At 37.3% G+C, this 20,634-nt stretch overlaps 1 protein-coding gene across 1 annotated transcript in view; it reads right to left on the reverse strand.

Annotated features, from left to right (window-relative positions):
- ZNF407 (zinc finger protein 407) overlaps positions 1 to 20,634 on the reverse strand; it is a 343,275-nt gene that overhangs the window by 116,933 nt on the left and 205,708 nt on the right. The window contains 2 exon segments of the mRNA XM_038126471.1: positions 10,112 to 10,232; positions 18,437 to 18,520. Of these exon segments, the coding sequence (XP_037982399.1) occupies positions 10,112 to 10,232; positions 18,437 to 18,520 (205 nt within the window).

A 20,634-nucleotide genomic window follows, 5' to 3' on the forward strand; every position in this document is an offset into this window, starting at 1 on the left:
TGTTTGCTCTGTAGATTGTGCATGCAAAATTTCAACAGAAATGTTTTGAAGAAGCTCAGTATGAGAAGTCGTTCCATATGTGATTTGTAGAAGAATAAATGATGTCCCACACTACAGTTGTTAGAGAGACTCCATAATCATCTTGAATGGGGATTGAAGGAGCATGCACAGAAGTTACAAACATAAAACAATAAATACTATATTTTAAGGTGTATTAGCAATATCACAATGAACCACAGGATGATGTTCAGGCAGTTTAAGATATCAACAGAACCACTAGCTGTGTTTACAGTTATAACACAAATAATTTTAGAGTATTATGAAATGAAGAGTCTGTGTGTTTTAAATTATAACATCATTAAATATATATAAAAAATATAGCAATGCTGAAGAACACCAGGAGAAGTATCACATCAATGCATTATCTAAAAATATGGATATATGGGAATGGACCTATATTCTAGGAACCACAGTGAGCTGGGCAGTTGGATTATGTGGAATGAAAAAGAAACCTAGGAAAAAAATCTGTGCCCTTACAGAAAGAGGTGGGAAAACATCAAGGAATGTCTCCACTCCAATGCCCCGACCCACAGGGGTGGGAGAAAGGAGAACATTGTTGCATTAGCTTGTTCCATTGCATTAGGCACACTAAGCCTCAGCATATCTAACTTGCTGAGGAGATGTTGAGGTGTGCTGTATCAACCTCATCTTTTCTCTGAAGACACAAAGTGAGAAGTAGTTTTGACCCAAAGCATCCAAGAACGCAGAGCAACCTTTTGCTCATATATATTTTCTTCCCTTAATTCCTTTTCCATTATTCAAACAGTACATGTTAAGACACATTAAAAAAAAAAAATAACACCAGAGCAGCACTCCATCACTTGCAATAACAAAACTGAGTGCTTTATATGCTGGTTATTTCCTAAGAAGTCTCAGCTATATCTACGGCTATTATTCAGACCTAAATAGGCCTAGCAAAACCACAAAGATCATCCCAACCAGGGACAAAATAGCTGTAATAAGCAACTTAATAAGTTACAACAGGACAACAGACTCCTCTCCAGATTGTCTTTTTGTAAGTCAAGCCTCAAGGGAAATAGGGATCCCTGATCCATGACTTATGAGAATAAAGTATCATACAACAGAGACTGCAAAATGGTTTTAGGGACAGTGAGCTGCCGTATACCAAATGGCCTGTCTTCCTTATGCCACATTTTCCTATGGACAATGCACCTCCTTCTCCCAGATGCTCAGGAAGAAGAAAAGGCAACAATGCAAACCTTGAGACAAGCTCTCTCCGGGCCAACACTAAGCAGCAACTTTGAACCCACAGGTTCAAAGCAACATGGTCAGATGTCTGAGCTCCCAAATCTCGAATGCCTCTCTCTCCAAAGCAGAAAGCTGAGGTTCTCAGAGATGAGCTTTCAGCCCATGGATGCTTTCCACAAGCCTGGGAAGAGGGTGGCCAGGAGCACCAGACTTCCAAACCCCAGGTGCTGATGCTGCTGCAGAGCTTCAGTCCCACCATATCATTGTGGTGCCTGGCAGACACCCTCCAGCCACACTGCAGAGGTGCCAGCCTGGTGCGTCGAGCCCACACTTCCACTCTGGAGGTGGGAAACCCTGTGGTGGTGACAGAGGCTCTAGTACTTGAGGTCCCAAAGTGCCCCAAAATACCTCTCCAGGAGAATTTGGGCAGAAGCTGGTACAGGGACAAGGGCAACTCTGCTGGAATGCACAAGGAATTTTATTTAGCTTTAATAAATCAGGAATTTCTAACAATGCCAAATTTATCTGGAAAATTGCTCACCATTTCTAATGCATTAAAAGTATCTAAGTGGCAAGCTTTTCTCAAACACAAAAGCTCTTTTCTTTCCTGATTTTACTTGCTATTCAGCAATTCTTTTCTTTATCTCATTTTCATCAGACTTGAAACGGAAAAAACCTTTTCCTTTCTTCCCCTTGCACTAGAGTACACCTCTTCCTGGGACTTCAGAACAGAACTTGCTTTCTCTGACTTCCCCAGATTTGATCTGTTTTGTATGTCACGCGTGAAGGAGGAAGAGGGAAAGTTGTCACAAAGATAGCATTAACACAGGAACTTGTTTTACAGGGTAGTAGCCTTAGAGCCTGGAGAATAAACCCCATGCAACACAACAGGTTTGTGTCCAACAATTTCATCTTGGAGACCTGTATTGCTACAGAAGTAATTTCAGATTGCTAGCTACCTGCCACATAGTTAGATGGTAGCTATTATTATTATTATTATTATTATTATTATTATTATTATTATTATTATTATTATTATTATTAATATTAATAATAATAATAATAATAATAATAATAATAATAATAATAATAATAATAATAATAATAATAAACAACCTTGTTGATTTTGTTACCCCCAAAAATAGCTTTGGCCCTTTTATAATGACTGGATTGGAGTTTAAGGAAGGGCAAAAGAAACAAACAGATTAATTATTTTATTCTCTGCTAACAGGCGAGAGCAAAGAAAACATATATGGTTGTTTTAATCTTTTTAAAAATACATTTTGCACAAGAGGCTCACATTAATTAAGCTATGATGCCAATGATTATTTTTAGATCAAACCATTCTAACAAATGAAAGTTTATTTGTAGACATAAAAGATCTTCACTACACTTTTTTATCAGAAGCAGTGTAAGAATAGGAAATTACAGGTCTTTTTGCTACTACAAGCTATATTAAGACCATAGCATTGCTGTTCATCTTGAGGTTAATGTTTAAATTTTATTTACTATCAAAATAGAAATACTTAATTTTAATTTGAAATATATGCTGGTGTTTTAGATTGAAAAACATGAATTAAGTATATATTAAATATAAATATACATGTATCTATAATAACATATTTATACTTTTTAAGAAAGAGGAATAGATGAGACAGTGATGACTACATATGATATGAAAAAAGAAGTGTGAAGACAGAGAGAAGATAAAATGTGATAAAAGAATGCATTAGTTACATTAATCTGTCCCCTGCATGAAGTGGTCTTATTCATATTTCCTAGACACCAAATACTTCAAGGTTTTGGGTTAAGTGTCTTGGACACTGATTCAGAAAAACAGCATCAGTTCAGCAGCGAAGGAGTTGCCTCAGAACCATTTAGGGACAAAGCCCAAATTGAACAGTAGGGGAAAGACAGTGACTACTGAAAGAAATCAGGAGGCAGACAATGTTTTTTCAGAACTTAAATCAAAATGTGAACAAATTACAAAGTGCTGGCCTACAATCAAGAGAGGCTGTAACAAAGAGATGCTGAAACCAAATATTTATTTTTACATTGATATAAAAATGGCTTCAAGTCTCGGTAACATTAAACTCAGCAGTCTCCTCTGAGTAATTTAGCACAGCATTTAGGCTTAAACAGATCCCTTAAAAGTTGTCCTTCAAAGGACTCAACCTAAAATGAGACTAGAATAGTATTACGAGTGTTTGCAATTGCATCACCACTTGGGCAGATCCTTAAAGTCCCAAGTTCAGTGTTAGCATGAGAATCACAGACCCATTGAGTTAAAAAGGCATATTTTAATTCCTCTTTCTTATGAGTAGCAATAGGGGAAAAAAACCAACCCCTAAAAACAAAGAAGTAAATAAATAAATAAATAAATAAATAAAATAAATAAAAAGAAAAAAAACTCCAAAACAACAAAAGAGGTACCGAGGCTCATGGAATTATTGATGCATTTCCTTAACAAGTATTAGCCATTAAAATTAGTAAAAGTCCATACTACCCTTCTACCAAATAGAGTGCATTTACTACACTTTTAATTACAAATACAGAATGTGGAGGACCTTACAAAATGATGACAGTATTTCCTGCTGTGCCAAGGCCTCTTACCATGGCAGCTTCCCAGTGGACCCCAGTCACTGAGTCAACACATGCCAATACACGCGTGCGTGCTCAGACACCCATCTTTTCCTGAGGAACAATCGCATTTCCTGGTACACACATGCTCTTAAGCATTGGACAGGGACAGCTTTGAGAGAGGGAGCCCAAGTTCTTTCATACACTGCCACCAAGGATTGTCCAGAAGTGCAGAGACACAATTTCTCAGTCAGTGCAGACAGCACAGACATGTCCCAGCACAGGTCACATCGTTACCTGCGTGCTCTGCAGTTCTGAGTGTAAGGAATTGCACCTGCTTAAGCTGGTTAACCTGACAGCTGATCTGCATTGGTGCTACTGCAACACTGCATATTTTTATTCTGAGTTCACCACATAAAATATATGCTATAACTTAGGTGAATATTAGAGGTTTTATTAAGCCACAGAAACATCACAGAAGAGAATAATGCTGACCATTGTTTTGTATGCCACGTATTCGCTGGAATAATTAAAGTGTTTCTGCAACTATATCTAAATTCTATTTCAGATTATTTTTCTTTTAAAGACTGAAATTTTGTTACAGCATATTTTATTCCAGATTAATAGAAATATTTCCAAATATTTTATTTGAATGTTTATTAAAAACTAAGGAGGGAATAATATTCTGAGTTTTCATCTGGGAACTGTGCCTATGCACTGACAGAATGTCTCTCTAAACTTCTATCTTCATTTGTTTATAAGTCTCTTAGCACAAGGCACTGGATATCCTCAACTCCTGCTGCTGAACACAACAGAAGCTGGAGTACTTCCCGAAGGCCCTGTTTGCTCTGTTACATACATGCTTTATTTTCCTTAACAACTCCGTATTTGTACAAAGTACACACACCATTTTTTTCCAATTCTTCCTTTGTGAGATATATATATAAAAGTAAGTGTTCTCCCATAGTGCAGTGCAATCCCAGTTGCCACCTGGAATCCTCATCAGCCTATATAGCTGTATTACCTAGTTATTTCCTATACAGTCATATTAAATTTCACTGGTTACAAAGATCATATTGATATTAATGTTTTAATGATAAATAAACTGTTTTCATCATTTTATGAATTTGCCTTAACAGCCTTTCAGTTTTGCTATGAATTAGTATGTATTGTTACCTCATCTGTAAAGTAGTCCCTAGTTATCCTTTATGTAACAAGGGAATAGTGCACAGCTGATGTCATCATGCCAAAAAGTTATTGAATTCACCAAAACAGAGAGAAAACACTTACTTTGCACATTCTTATGACTTAGGTGCAAATCCTGGAGTGTATTATAAACTGGTCTTTACAACCTATGAACAGATACTGTAAGTCAGACAGAAATAGGAACTCCCTAGGGATGCTGTCCAAAAAAAGAAAAGTAGCCCCTGTGGAGTAACTCCTCCTAAGTCATGCTGCTGCTGCTGCTGAAAATATGCAATGAATCCGTCTGCAGTTGGAATTTCAGATGCCATAATCCCTTACAGAATGTTGTCTAATTATTTTATTATGCATAATAAATGTAAAATATTTATTTTAGCTTCCATAATTATATTAAAAATGTATGCTATTTATTCTCAGTCTTGTAAGACATCCTTCACAAGTCATATACTTTATAGAAAGGAATGCATGCTGTTTTGCTGGCCTGGCTGTTTGTTTTATCCAACTTCTACACCTTCTTATCTATGGCTAAGGAACACCCCTGCATATTGCCTTCTATTCCCTAACCACCATGGGTACCCTGTGCAAAATGAACCATACAGTGGAATCCCAGACAACTGAAAATTATTTTCTCTAATCACAGCAGAGGGATGGCCTGAATCACATTACCATAATATCAGTCCCACACTCTGGTGGTCAAAATACTAGCAAAACTCTTTCTGTATCATGAAACTATGCCAGTGCTTCTCCTGAGCACTGTAATCCAACACAATTGATCATGTGAGAAAAGCAGGGTTCTACCTTTTGTATGCCCCCCTCCATGTAACCCAGATCCATTTCACTGAAACATCCCCCTCACGCACACCATGAACATAAATTGCCTGAGAACTTGTAGGAGTTATATAGAAAGTCAGAAGAAATGGGAGTTAAATTTAAACCCCTACATATGAATAAATGAGAGTTCCCTTTCTTAGACACATGCACAAAACCAGTTTAGTTCTGAAAATGCTGTATATCTGCATCTTTCATTGACAACATCAGGCTTAGGGGAATTTTTCACTTCTGCAATCAGGTTAAATTCAGGTACCTAACTATGCTGCAGGTTTAGAAAGTCTGTCCACAGACTATGCAGCCAACAGATTTAGAACCCTGTGTCAGAGGTGCTGTTCATTTTCAGGATGTTATACAGCTCTTCAGTGCTTACTGTGCCCATTACCACATGCAAACAGTATTGTTGTCAGTGTTACTCCAGGACGGTGTCATCTGAAAAGTTCAGCCACATAACACGTCTTTTTTAAATGACTAGGAAATATAAAACAAGCATTGCATAAGTAATGGTAGTGCAGGGCCCTGTGAGACCAATTCTGTATTATAAAATTAGGTTGAACATTAATTAAGGGTGAATGAATATTTTTGTATGACAAAGCACATTGACTTAAGAATGGAGAGACATGCTGTGTGATTTGAAAAAGTAAATGCAAAGGAAAATCATGCATATTTTTATCTAAATAGGGAAAAACCTAAATTGAAAACCCAAATGTGAAAAATATGTAACCAAAAATACAAGTAAATGTTTGTATTTATGAATATTATGCTTCCTTCTAAAGGATTTTTTAAACTAGACTGAAAACATAATTTCAAATTTTAATTGTTACTGGAGGTTATATACTATTGTATCAAAAAGCAGATGTCAATTTCTTTGTCATCAAAATACAAAAGATTTAGACAAAAATAAATATCAAGTGGTCACAGTACAAAAACCAGAGATAGAAGGGAACATTTTTTACAAGAATACTGAAGTACAACTATAAGCATACGCATACTATAGAGAATTTATAATTTGTGAGCTAAAAATGCTAAGTTAGTTTACCATTCCCTTCAGAAAACCACATCCATTCATGTCTTTTTCTTGTTAAAAAAAGAATGTCTCATGCTGTGTGCTATATAGGGAATAAATTGCCTTTTCTGTTCTATGCAGCCAAAATCACTCTTTTCCCCATAGTATCATACAGATGATTTCATTTCAGTTTATAAAGTTTATAACAGTTCCTAAATTCAGATTAGTTTCTTCCAATAGCCCTTTTTCTGTACTTCTAGCCAGGATTATCTAGCCTTTCACTCACTAGACTGGCAAGAACTTTTGCAGGATGATTATTCACAATTTCAGGCTGAGGAATTGAAAAGCTTGAAGTCAAGAATCTCCAAGAATACTCTGAGCACCAATGAGCTGAATGGGAATAATTTAAATATCTTGTACTTAGCCACTGTTTTAATTCAAGTGTCTCAAACTAATTTCTAGAACAAAGATCAGGCATCAATGAAAGGAAAATTTATATTAGGACTAACAAAACTTTCCCCCATACCCCAACACAAAAAGAGGAATATTCACCTCCGTGAAAGTACAAGGCTCATTAAAGAGTCTGCAGTTGCCAAGCAACACTAAACAGCAACACATGAAATAGTCTGGATGAACTTACAGTGCAAGGGCCGAGCTCACAGCATCGCAATGAGACCTCAACCACTAGACTTAGGGGTGAATTTTATTACTGCATCAGCAGATTTTAAAATCTTCATTCTAACATTTTCTCTAGGTGACACTTGCAAGACTACATACCATCTGCTGAACTGGTGCAAACATTATTATTTTACAGAGTTGCTAATAACTTTCCTTTACAAGAGAAATACTGCGTGACTTGACAAGAAGGCAACATGTGATTCCCTTAAAATTGTAATTTAAAATGAAGAGAGAGGTGGATAGAGACCAGAACATACACTTGCCAACAAGGCTGGCTAATATCCCAGGACTGTGGAAACTGGCAGGCACAAGCAGGGCTGCTGAGCTAATAAATACAGCAGCCCCTCTACGGGCTCCTCTGCAGCTACATGGAGTGCCTCACTGCCTCTATGAACTTGCAGCAGCAGCAGCAGCAGCACAGCTCTAGTTCTTGCATCCCTACCAGATGTTTTTCAGCTAAGCTTGGAACACATTTCCTGCAGAATCAAAGCTTCGTCAGCTGGTATCTGTAGAGATCAGCCTCCAAAGGTTAGGTCAAAATTGGCCTGTGAAGGATGGAAACTAACATTCTATTGTCATGAAACATTTATTTTTCAATAATCTAAAAGCAGGGCATGCCCAGATATTTCTTGTTAATCCTGATAGAATATGCTATTCTTGCATATTCTCTAATAACCTCCAGTATAATAAAATACTCCTAAAAACTTGCTATTTTTTGGAATTCATATCCTATACAGAAAACTCTTTATCCAAAGTAAAATGAGCTCCTGTCTTTCACTCAACAGAGCACTGGGTTATGCATTTTGTCATTCTGAGTAAGGGAAGTGCATCCACTCATGGGATGTGTGTAACAAACCCCAAACTGATTCACATCTACAACACTCCCAGTCTCTTGGGTCTTCAAGCCTAGGATCTCAAACCCACTGTAACCCACTTCTCATTTCCCGGCTCTGTAATAAGACTATTTCTGCCAATGGGATGATTCAGTTAAAGTGGATGACCACAAGATTAAGTGTCCTAAAACACACAGCATTAAAGACAGCACTTCTTTTACCTTCAGAGCAGCACATCATGTCACACTAATGCTTATATGCTCTCACTTCACTCAACACAGACCTTTTAACACAACTGCTCTGACAAATGAAAACCACCTCTAATTCCTAACTGACTTACTGAAGCTGACAAAACCACTTCTACCTATAAAGAAAAATATAAGGAAACAGTGACACCCTTAAGGTAGAAGCACAGAAACACAGCCCCCTCCCCCTGAGGTTATCAAATTCAGTTCTCTGCAGTTCTAGACTGTGATTTAACGGGTGCTCAGTACAGAAGAGTTCACAGAACATTTGCCCACACAAACAAAACAATTATAAGTTTTGTACAGAAAATATGTGACCAGTGCAGAAGCTTTCTGTACAAGAGTTTTCTATAAAGTAGCTCATAAATAGCATGAAAACAGGTATTATGAGAGCAGATTTAATTATATGAGAGCAGGCTTAATTATATAGTCTTGCTTTAGGAAACTACATTAAAACTTATACTAAAGGAACATTACAGTTGTATGTTCAGCATCAAAAGAAAATAAAAAATGCTATAGGGGTACAATCAAATGTTTAACTTTCCCCTCTTATGTGCATGCATCACAACACATACATCTCATCATATGCCATTTATCAAATATAATGCTGATTTTTAAAAACTTTTTGAACATCAACTCTTGCCAATTGCCCACAAATTCCTTCTATGGATTCCTTTATGGAACACATAGACTAGCCACCTCACTGCAAGGTATTAAAAGTATTCAAGAATGCAGAAGAAGTGTACTTAAGAGTAAAGATGCACTTAAAAAGCAACATGAAATATTTTAATAAGTAATCTATAACGAACCAAAGACACAGGCGATGAGCACCAGAAGTAACCTTCACTGTTCAATGGGATTCTTTTAAAATTTAATCAACTGCCCTAACATGGGGATGGGTTTTAGTGGTGTAAGATGGGAGGCTTGCCATGCAACCAACCCTATGGCCAACTTTCATTCTAACACCCTGGCTAGCAAGGAAAAGGAAAACTGGAGCAGAACAACAAGACTCTGAAGAACTGTAACGAGCTCGAGTTGTTTCCAGTTCTAATAAGTGTCTGGTGAGTACTTAGGCTGGTAAGCCTTTTAGAGAACTTTTCTTTTCTTGGTGAAATGGCTGCAACTCAACCAAGAAAAATTTCAAAACCGCATATGATTTGAAAAGGCAATGTAGATAAGCAGCCTCACCACAGAGAATTCAAACAGACACTGGAGCAGCTGTGAAACAAACACTCAACATTAGCACTGCAGTGTTACCACTAAAAGGTTTCCCATCATTTGTTTTTCTTTATAAAGTAACACCTAAATACTGAAGACTAAGTTTTTAAATTTAGCTCCTAATTTAATATGTAATTACTGCTGCCCTGATGGTGTTTTAATGGCAATATATTTTTATTGGTGACTTCAAATGAACCTCATCTGATCACCTTAACCCTTCTCTCATCATGCTTTAGTTAATGACTCATTACCTGTAGTCACACCAGGGACATCTGTAAGGCTTTTCTCCAGTATGGACACGCTTATGTCGCGTCAGGTGCGACTGTGTGGTGGAAGCAAAGTTACACTCATCACATTTGAATGGTTTCTCTCCTAGAAGATGACAAGAGAAGATTATCAGTTTTCATCTACAGAAAAGGAAGACAAACCCAAATTTCTGGCATATCCCTTGAGACAGCTTTTAGCCCGTGTAAATATAGAGCAAACACAGATACAACATAAATTTCCAAATACAATGCATTAACTGCAAAATATGACAGAAACACATCAGCATCCAACTGACTTCCCGCAGGGAATTACACAGCAGCAAAAAGGAGGAGAAAGAATAGCAGAGAAACAGAGTAATCTTGTTACTGGGTCTTACTCCATGAAAATACCCTAACCATGTGACAGGCATTGATGTCTCACACCACATCTTCTCTTCAATCTGGACCAAGAAAAGCCCCAAAAGCAACATGGGGGGAGGCAGAAGGTGAAAAATCACACTGATGCTTGTATTCAGCATATGAATAGATATGAACATCTCCAGGTGAAAAGTGGCTTTGTTTCCATCTCCAACCTAAATTTTTAATGTTATCCTTTAAATAACATAAATAAACAGACTGAGAATACGAACCAAAACTCTCTGCTCCACACCCCCTATCTTGCCTGTCAGTCTTCTGCCCTTGTGAATATTTTCTGAACAGCGGGCCAATTTTCAGCAGAAGGACTTAAAAGGTTAATGAAAATAAAACAAACACCAACTACTAAACTTCAACCAGCACAGTATTCTCAGATGACTAAAATTCAATCTCTGCTGAATGTACAGCTGCACTGAAAATTTCTAGAGGACTACTAATTGAAGAAAAGTAAAAATCTTTAGTGACTACGTTTCTATGTGAAAAGAGTACTTTTCCTGCTACTGGAGGGGTCTACCCCTTAGAAGATACTAAGACAAAACTTCATGACAGATACACTGTGATGACTAGTTACGACACCTACATCCCATTTTTCCAATTGATTGTTACAGAAACATTCCTTGGGGCTTACAGGCAGATATAGTTACCATTTAGGGAGGAAAGAGGTTTTCTTTTGTATGGAGAAGCTAAAAGCCAGTTCCTAACTTATCTTCACTGCAGTGTGCAAGCCTTCCAATGTATTTATCTAAAAACTACATAAGGAATCAACATCCTTGACTTAAGAAGTCTGGATAAAACTGCTAGAAACAGACATGTACTTTGAAGACTGTTCAGAGATCTAGGACAAGCAGTTTCAAATTGAACCATAAGCCTATTCGCAGGTTTGAAGGTTTTCAGACTGACAGAAGACACACCACCAGCATAAGCCTATCAGTACAACTGGCCTTCTGCAATCAGTAATAAACGGCCACTCCCAAACAGCCATGCCTCCAAGACAAATTTTTGAAGCTGTTTATAGCAGGAGACACTGCAGATTTTGTAATAGACTTTGCCAGAATTCTGAGAACAGAGAGAAATACACATTTTTCATTTTTGGAGGATGTTGGCGTTTTTCTTCCCAAGGGAAAAAGATGCACAAGGCCCTCGAGGCCTGAAAAACCTCTAATGCTGGATGGAAAGAGAACAGAGCAGCTTCTGAAAGCTCCATAAAGAGTTGGAATAATTGCTTTTAGCAGCTGTGGGAGAGAATACCAGCCAACGTTTTTCATTTATTGTTTCGTGGGACAAGGAAAGGTGAAGGGGCAGGACACAAAGCCGAAGCTTCCATGCTGGACAAATTGAGACTGCTAGAAAGTATGTCTCTCATGCCCCAAATGGGGCTTTCTTGTCAGACCCTGACACTCTGCTCTGGAGAAGCTGATTCTTCCAGCAGCTTGCATGGTAGTGGCTGCTGCTTCAATTAAACTCTCTGGGAGGCCATAGACTCCCTAGCAACATAACCTGTTCTTGAACTGAAGATTTCCCATTCTGATTTTTTTTATCATCTAGCATTAAAGAAGATAGCAACATTTTCAAGCCTAAGTAGTTAAGCCACAGGTATTTTAGATAACATACATACTTATTTTAACTGCTTTCATTTAAAATGCACTAGAACCTTGCCAACTTGTCCCCTTGGAAAAAAAAAGGCAGATCTGAACCCAAAGGAGATTTTTAGTTTGCCATTCAGGGGAGAACGGATCAAATAAAGGTCTGCTGCTGTGCCAAGGCAGGGCCAGTGGGGCTGACAGCTGAGTGAGGGCCCATTGAAGCCAGGAGGGCTTGCAAATTCCATTGTGACTGTAAGAAAAATGGTAATCCTTGCCCACTGCTCCAGGAAGTTTCTCCTTAGGAAATCCTTGTGGCTAACTGCTCCTGTCAAGTAGACTATGTGTAAATCTCACCTGACAGAAAATACATCACAGCAGTACCACACAACAAGAGTCAACTAAATGGGGAGGAAAAAAGACAGCCTAGCACAGACTGTAATTCTTAGCAGCTGTACATAAGAAACAGTATTTTTATGGAAAAGCAACCAGGTTAATTAGTACAGTTGAAAAAAAACTAAAAGACAACTAGGTATTTCTTTGGGTTGGGTGATATTGAAGAGCATATTAGCTGCAAGAGTACTTTTATTTATTTGTTTATTTATTAAAGCTTTCCACAGACCCACTGATTTAAGAATTTTTTGTCTTCCCTATCTATGGGCCAGGATGCTTCTAAATGGTCTTTGTGTCCCAGTTTTCCCTCCACCCTTCTTGCCCCCAGACATTTCAGGCAATAAACATAATTCTTTTAATATGGGTTGCCATTAAAAATTCCAATAGGACTCTTGTTCACCCCCTGTCAAGGTTCTAATTCATACAAAATTAAAATTACACAAATAAAAATATCAGTATTGACAGTATTTTTTAAAGCAACAGTATGCAATAACTTTAAAATAGTGTATCCATAACCATAGGGACAAAGTCTACTATATTAAAGACCAATAAAGGTAAAAAAAATTAAATCAACCCCCACCCATTACACTACAGACAACTTATCTGCCTCTCACCACCTCTACCTTTGCCCAATGAAAAAAAAGATAGGTGCCCCAAAATGATTCAATGGTCAACAAGCTCCATGGAGGAACAAAAACAAAGGACACACATTCCAAGATCAAGGACCCACTCTGTGGGGGTTTACTTTGTTTTTAACATTAGCACTTTCAGAAAGCTACACCTCCTGACCATGGGATTACAAAAGAAATGGCTTTGCATTTTTGACAACACTGCAACGAACTTCTGAAGTGCATCTGTTGGTTAAGTCACCTGACACAGAAAATTTGAGTATCAACAATCAAAAACTGGGGAAGAAAATTACAAAAGGGCCACTTCATACGGAGCACTAGTATATAAAAGCTGCTGCTAACCAGTAACTTCAGTTTTCTCTTTTCCTCTTGCTACTGGATAATTTCTCTTAGGTAGGAAGAAAGTTTTAAAAGCCCAGGTTTTTGGTGTCTTTGCTGGTCAAAGGTTCGCTATAATCAATTTGCCAATCTGCTGTAAATGTTGGTGTAAATAGAAAAGGGAAAACAACAAAGATGCTCTTCAAATTTCATCTCTTGTTAAAAAGACCAGTAAGTCTTCTTACTGTGCTGCATTTCCTGTGGTATTCAGCATTATAATTTTTTTTAACTGTGGTGGGGAAGGTGAAGGGAAGAAGCTACATTATACATATAAATTCAATGCCGAGTAATGTAACTACACATTAAAGTCAAAGAGCAGTTCACATGAGAAATAGAAACACAAAGTGAGTCACTCATCTGGATAAAAACACATATATTATTAAATTTTCCTTCTTTATTACATTGACCTATAAATGTCTTGAGATGAGTGAGCAGAAGCAATCATACAAACAGTGCTCTGTACAATATAAGCTACCACCTTCAAAAATGCATGAAAATATTTGAACAAAGACACTATCTCCTTAAGCAGTTCCACAGGTTCATGGTGACTGCCACAGCAGTGCACAGTAAGTGTACTTACCCACTAACACTTTACTACTGTGATGTAGCTCTATCAAGCCTGGGAAGATCCCACCACAACCAACACATGGAAAGCAAATGCAGACTGTTGATGTGTAGAAGATGAAGATGGGGTTTTTGCAACTTGCAGGAGGACTAACCAACATTAAAAAAGGGATTTCATGCAAGAGAACACAGGCTGTGACTGATCAGCACCATGGGACTGAGTCAGCTACTACAGCACAACATGGAAGTTTACTGGGAAACATGCAGAAGAACAGGCAAACAAAGGAGGTGAGCAGAACAGTAAGAACAAGAACATACAGAAAAGACATTTTAAAATTATGAATTTTTTTCCATATTTTCATTTCAAGCCAGAAATTATTACCCTTGCTTGTGTTTTCTTCCTAGTTGATCATGATTAAGGCAAAATATTTAAATTATCTGATATTATATGCTTCTTGTATGTGTATGTGTGTGTGTTTGTGTGTGTGTGTTTATTTTTGGTGGCTGATTTAGAGGTTATTGGCCCTTTTTTGTTATAAAATTCAGGTAATCGTTTAATTCTTTGTGTAATTCAACTTACTCCAAATCCAGCAAAAAACTATCTTCAGGAAGGTGTTCTTACTGGAGCAAAATAAGAATCAAAAAAACTTGCTTCAGGACGACTCAAAACACAAACTCTTTTCCTCGCAGCCTTGTTGAGACACCAAAACTATGGCATCTATGTTCCTGCAGCACTGCAACTATCCCTTATTTACCACGCAGCACCAGCTGATATTGTGAGGTCCAAGTTTCTCAAAACAGTTTATCACAGCCCAGGCAGCCACAAGTGCCTCTTGTAAAGCATTTGGCAGACAGAGATGTAAGGATTCCTTTCAGTGTGATAAAATTCTGGTCAAACTCTGGACCATTCCTTAAGCCATTGTTTCAATTCACAAAACAGAAGTTTCGGGGATATTTACATCGTCAGTGAAAGACTTTCAGAATACCAGAGACAGATTCTTGCAGAACAGGACTGGAGGTGCACTCAGCTCACAAAATAATGTTGGAGCACCTTCCCAGGACAAAATGAGCCAACAACTTTGCTTATTCTCTGTCCAAAGCATACATTTCTCCAATGGAGAAAAAGGACCAAGTTCTCCAATGGAGACAAAGGACCAAGTTATCATTACAGAAACAATGTATTTAAAACAGAATAAAAACATCAACTGGTAAAACACCAGGATTCTCTTGATAGGTCAAATTATTTGTTCCTACTTTACAGTTGAGATGGCCTGTATCAAGGAAATTTTTATGCAGATGCATCATGTTTACAAATAAATTAAGTACTAAAGTTTTTCAAGTCTTAAAACTAATGGCTTTTTCTTTCAATTTAACATTACTGCACTTCTTTTCATTCAAAACCAAAAACATCTCTTCAAGGGATAACATCTTATTTATCAAACTGGTCTGTAAAATTTACTGCAAGAGTGACCAAGGGTCAGTTTTTTTCACACCAAGTTATATTTCATGTAATATTTCCAAAGAAAATGCATCTTTCACAAGATAAAGGTGTTTCTCTAGGTACAAAGAAAGAATCTCATCTAAAAAGAGATGAACAGAGAAGGAAACACCAGAATAAAGAGTATCAAAAGTCCAAGTGGCTGGTCCTACAGCCAGTCTTCCCTCGTGTCAAATCTCTACCAGCAGCTGAACATTTCTCTGGGGTGTCAGGACATTTCAGGCCTTGAGGCTGAGATGAGAGGAGACTTGTTAAGTTGGTTAGGACTCCTTAACTACATGTGAGGATTTGTTCATTTGCCCTTGAACTGTGGGCCTCTGACAGGTGACAGAAGTAAATTTTGGATTGGAAGATGTTCTGTGTCAGCCCCCTTGACAGCTTGTGTTACAGTAGGGAATTATTTAAGCCATTTAGAGTATTTTTGATACCTATCCCTTTCCAACCTGATTGTAATTGGTTTTGGCATTCTGCTTTGGGAAAATTGTGCCAACTGGAGACAGAGAAAAAAAAAAGTAAAGTACAAGGAGGAGCGCACGCAGCTAATGACTGAGATAAAGTTGAGCACTGGATGAAAACACAATGGAGCCCATGTAACTGCAACAATGCTACCAAAGGTGGATTGTGTCATTCTCCTTGAAACAAATAGAAGGTACAGATAATTTTTCTGCTAAAGAATCATCTCTGATTGTTTGTGCCACAGAGGCAGATAAATGCCAAAAAGATAGATCCCTCTGCCTCTGAGATACTGTCCTATATGGTATAAAGTTAATAGCAAAGTAATAACGAGCCTCCAGTCCTGACATAAAATATAAAGTTATGCTTGCTAGATGCAAGCTTCATGATCTATAACCTGTAAATCCCTGTGATCATAGCACAAGAAACCTCTACCACACTGGCAAAAGAAGGGCAAAAATGCTTTCAAAAACCTGGGCAGCTTTTCACCAGTACACCATATTTTCAGCCTAATTTTGCACGTATATCAGGAAATAAAGTAGATTTTCTCTTGGCTGGTGGCCTAATGATAATATATATATATATATATATATATATATATATATATATATATATTTGATGATAAAGGCTTACATTTTTGAGAAACTAGATCTGCACTCACATCATAGGTACAGACAAGATGGGTAAATACAAGAATTTGCATTTCTTCTACATCCCCATCCTGAAAGAACTGTTTACCATTTATATGGCTGCATTGATTATGAGTCCTAGATATATGCAAGATCCCAATGTACTACATGGCAGGGCAATGAAAAACAAAAGGTATTTCCTATCCTCTTGATAACAATGACTTATTTTTGCTAAAGAATGAATTAATCAATTTCTTTGCCCACATTTGTTAAATTTGTGCCAAGATGTGAAAATTCTTCAAAGCTCCAGAAAAATGGAAACTTTAATTACAAATGAAGCATACAGATTCTATTCCAGTAGTTATAACTACTCACATTATCATTCAGAGTGTAATAATAAGATAATTTTTTATATTTACTAAATTACTTCTATTGGTCACTTGAAAAATACAAACTTCCTGCAGCGAATGGGAACTGACTGTGGCAGTATTCTTCCACAAATTTATGTTCCTTGTTATTAGAAAAAAAATTATGAAAGTAGGATTACTAACAAGACTTGCAAGCAAATTTTGGCCTTGATTACAAATATATTTTATTAGAGCTTATCTGTTTCAAGATATTGACTAGCACTGAAAATCCTACCTTTCTGAAAGCACTGATGCTCTCTTCCGAATATGGTTGCTTTAAATAAACTAAAACCAGGGTAGGAAGAACGGCTCCAGGCTCTCAAGAAAGAGAGTAGCTGCTCTCCAGGAAATTACACATTTAGATGGTGTATGTCCTGAATGAAGATTAGTTTATACAGGGACATAATAAAATCTCCCACTGTGATTCCTTTACAAAATCCATGGAAAATTCATGATGTAACAACTACAGCTTCTCATTTGTTAGCCATTTCTTTCCACTGTACATTAGACAATGGTCACTTAACTCACACTGCAATTCCTGATGATATTACATTACCCTCATGATAGTCAGTAAACCAAAAAAACTACAGTGGCTTAAACAGCAACACTTCTACGTCTGTTTGAACAAAATCTATTCAAATAATCAAACACTTACAAGGAACTACTAAAAAGCACAATTAAGGTAGAATGTATTAATAAATGTTTAATACTCACACTTTTTCTGGTCTTCTGAAACTAATAACCAATTTAATTTTGTCTGATATTAAAATTTTATAACCATGTGGTAGGAAAGCTTTACTAATTCTGGGAGAGAAATCTTGCTTTACATGCCAGCCATGTGGTAACTCTCAAAGTTGCACCTATTAATTACAAAGTATCTTAAAATTACAAAAGGGCAACTGAAACAACACTAGCTTTCGGCTATGCTTCAGTCCAAACAAATGGATTAATTTATATGTAGTCACTAATTTGCACCCAGGGACATCCTAGAAGTCTCTTGCAAAATCTTCACAGTAGGTAATCTATTTGGGCCTTGGGAAAAAAAAATTAGTAGACTTGGTATTCATTGAAAGAAGAAAGCCAGTCTTCACAATTCTACTTCCTTCAGAAAAAAAACCCAAAAAACCCCAAACCCACCAAAAATACCCCACACTCACCCCCAAGCCATTATTCAAACTCCCAGCTAACAGATTTGACGCAGACCCTGGGCACAGCGATTTCACAAAAACGAGAAAAAACAAAGCAAACAATGAGCCAATGTCTTATTTGTGCTGCAACGTGCTTTTTGACTTGTGCTACTCCCCAGTGCAGAGGGACTCCCTTGCTGGGGAACGCGCAGCAAAGAGTAAAGACAGCTTTACTGACCTGTGTGCTGCCGCCGATGCTTGGTGAGGGCATGGCGCGTCCCGCCGGCAAAGCCACAAAGGTCACAGAGGAACGACTTCTCGCCTGTTGCAACAATAAACAGATGAGGGACTGCGGAGGTCACAGATCATTAAAACATATCTATCAAGGCTTTCAGGGTTACTAATTCCTCCAATCAAATGTTTCCATGTAAATATGTCAAATGGGAATGAAATTACCACTGCGGTTTATTGACTGTGATAAAATCTGAAAAGCACCACTGAACATAATTACATACTTGTCAGACCCATAAAAATTAGCTTTATTATCAATGGAATGGTTTTGTACAACTTCATTTCTGTTAGATGTCTTCCAGATGGGGCTGCTTTATGCACTTGAACAGTTTTTATGCATATCCTGATTTTTTACAATTCCCATACATCTGGCCTTTCTGTGCTGAGTAAAGATTGCCTGGAAAAAAAAGTTAATATACTGTATATATGATTCTGCTTAAATAAAATATATTTAATTTACTAACAAATTAAAGGTACTGAGAAATTTTCAACAGACTAGGTCACAGTCATCTTTAGTTACCTTCTATTTACTAATAAGTATTAAATGATTTTCTTGAACACAAGAAGAGTGCAGGCAACAATAAAAGCCAAATTATTCAGTACCAGTGGCAATTCAGCACTGTTTATGTTTCAAAAGTTTTCATGGCATAAAGAAAACAGGTCTGGGGATTGCTGCTGAAATTGCAGCAGAACTCACATTGTTCGTTTTTAAATGATAATTCTTCATTCCAAACCTCTGGACCAATTTGAGAGATTTTGGCAAGCTCAATACTCATTTAAATGTATAAATGCCCTCTTTTTAGCCCTTTTTTTAACAGAAGCTAGGATTTTGCCCTATTGCCTATAAATACAGTTTTTAATTTCACAGAAATATTTTTACTCAGCATGTACTAACATGCACAGAAATCTCAGTCCATTAAGGCCACATGGAAGGTCAGGAAGAAGTAGCAACACTAATCTCAGGTATAGTCTCAATAACTTGAGATAAGACTAAATTTTTAATTTTTTTTTTTTTTTTTAAAGAATCCTGTTAGTCGTTTGGAGCCAAATTGTCTCCTTCCACAGTAACACAGCAGCGAAGGGGCTGGTGGGGCAATGATGCTGAATTCATTGAAACTAACAGTCTCCTTCCAACTCTTCCATGTGGGGAAGGAAATTTAGTTCCTACAAAAGATGGCAGGGTTAAGAGGTCCGGTGTCAAAGTCCTCCTGTGGAGACAGAAGGATGGAAACCTCCATGCTGCTTATTCCCACATAACCAGGCAGAGGATTACACAGACTTTCTGGAAAAGCACAGTGCCTCAGTTAACTTTGGATACTGTTCACATAAGCAAGAGAGCATCTTGTGAGTGGGAGCTCCCAGGAGAGCCTCGCAGGGACCAGCTGCCCTCTCCCACCACCAACTCAATGAGGTCTCTGAGGAACTCCAGCTCCTCAACCCAATTGCCCCAAGTGAGGGGGTCCCTGGGCCCTGTGATACCAGAAGGAAAACAATTCCAAAGTTTCCAAGGCAGCTTGAATCCTACCATCAAAATAGGATGACAAAAGAGCTGATAAACCTCTGCCATGTAGCGAGGCTATGAAATGCAATGGGCACATATTTCAGAATTTCACCGTTTCAAAAAAAAGCAAATGATGTATTGTTACTTTCTGCACCCAGATCTGGTCATGTAAAGCAGACTGAAACTATACAGGACTTAGGGTTTTTTTTAAATTTTGGTCTGTTGATAAGAGTATACCAGAAGAGTAGCTAAGGTGAAAATAGTTTCAGTACATCTTTTGGGAGTCAATTCCAGCAATCTGTTATTATAATTGAATCTAAAAAAAAAAAATCAGAAAAAGCAGAACAAAAACGCACTCTCACTATCACATGAAGAATGCAGTTGTGCTAAATGATGTAACAAAGTTTGAATTTTACTGCAAAATGTTTGTCAATAATATTACTGCTGAGGTTGTGCATGATTGTTACACAGGTATTTCTGCAAAGTCTCTTCCAGGCTTTTTTTTAAATTATTTTATGGCATTTTTAAAATCAGGATATTCAGCATGTAGCACTTCAATTCATCAAAATATTGAAGAAAAGGAATAGAATGACTACACATAATGCTTAATTATAATTAAATATTAATTTAATTAATAAATCAAT

Source organism: Motacilla alba, chromosome 2 (genome assembly GCF_015832195.1).
Source record: "Motacilla alba alba isolate MOTALB_02 chromosome 2, Motacilla_alba_V1.0_pri, whole genome shotgun sequence".
NCBI lineage: Eukaryota > Metazoa > Chordata > Aves > Passeriformes > Motacillidae > Motacilla > Motacilla alba.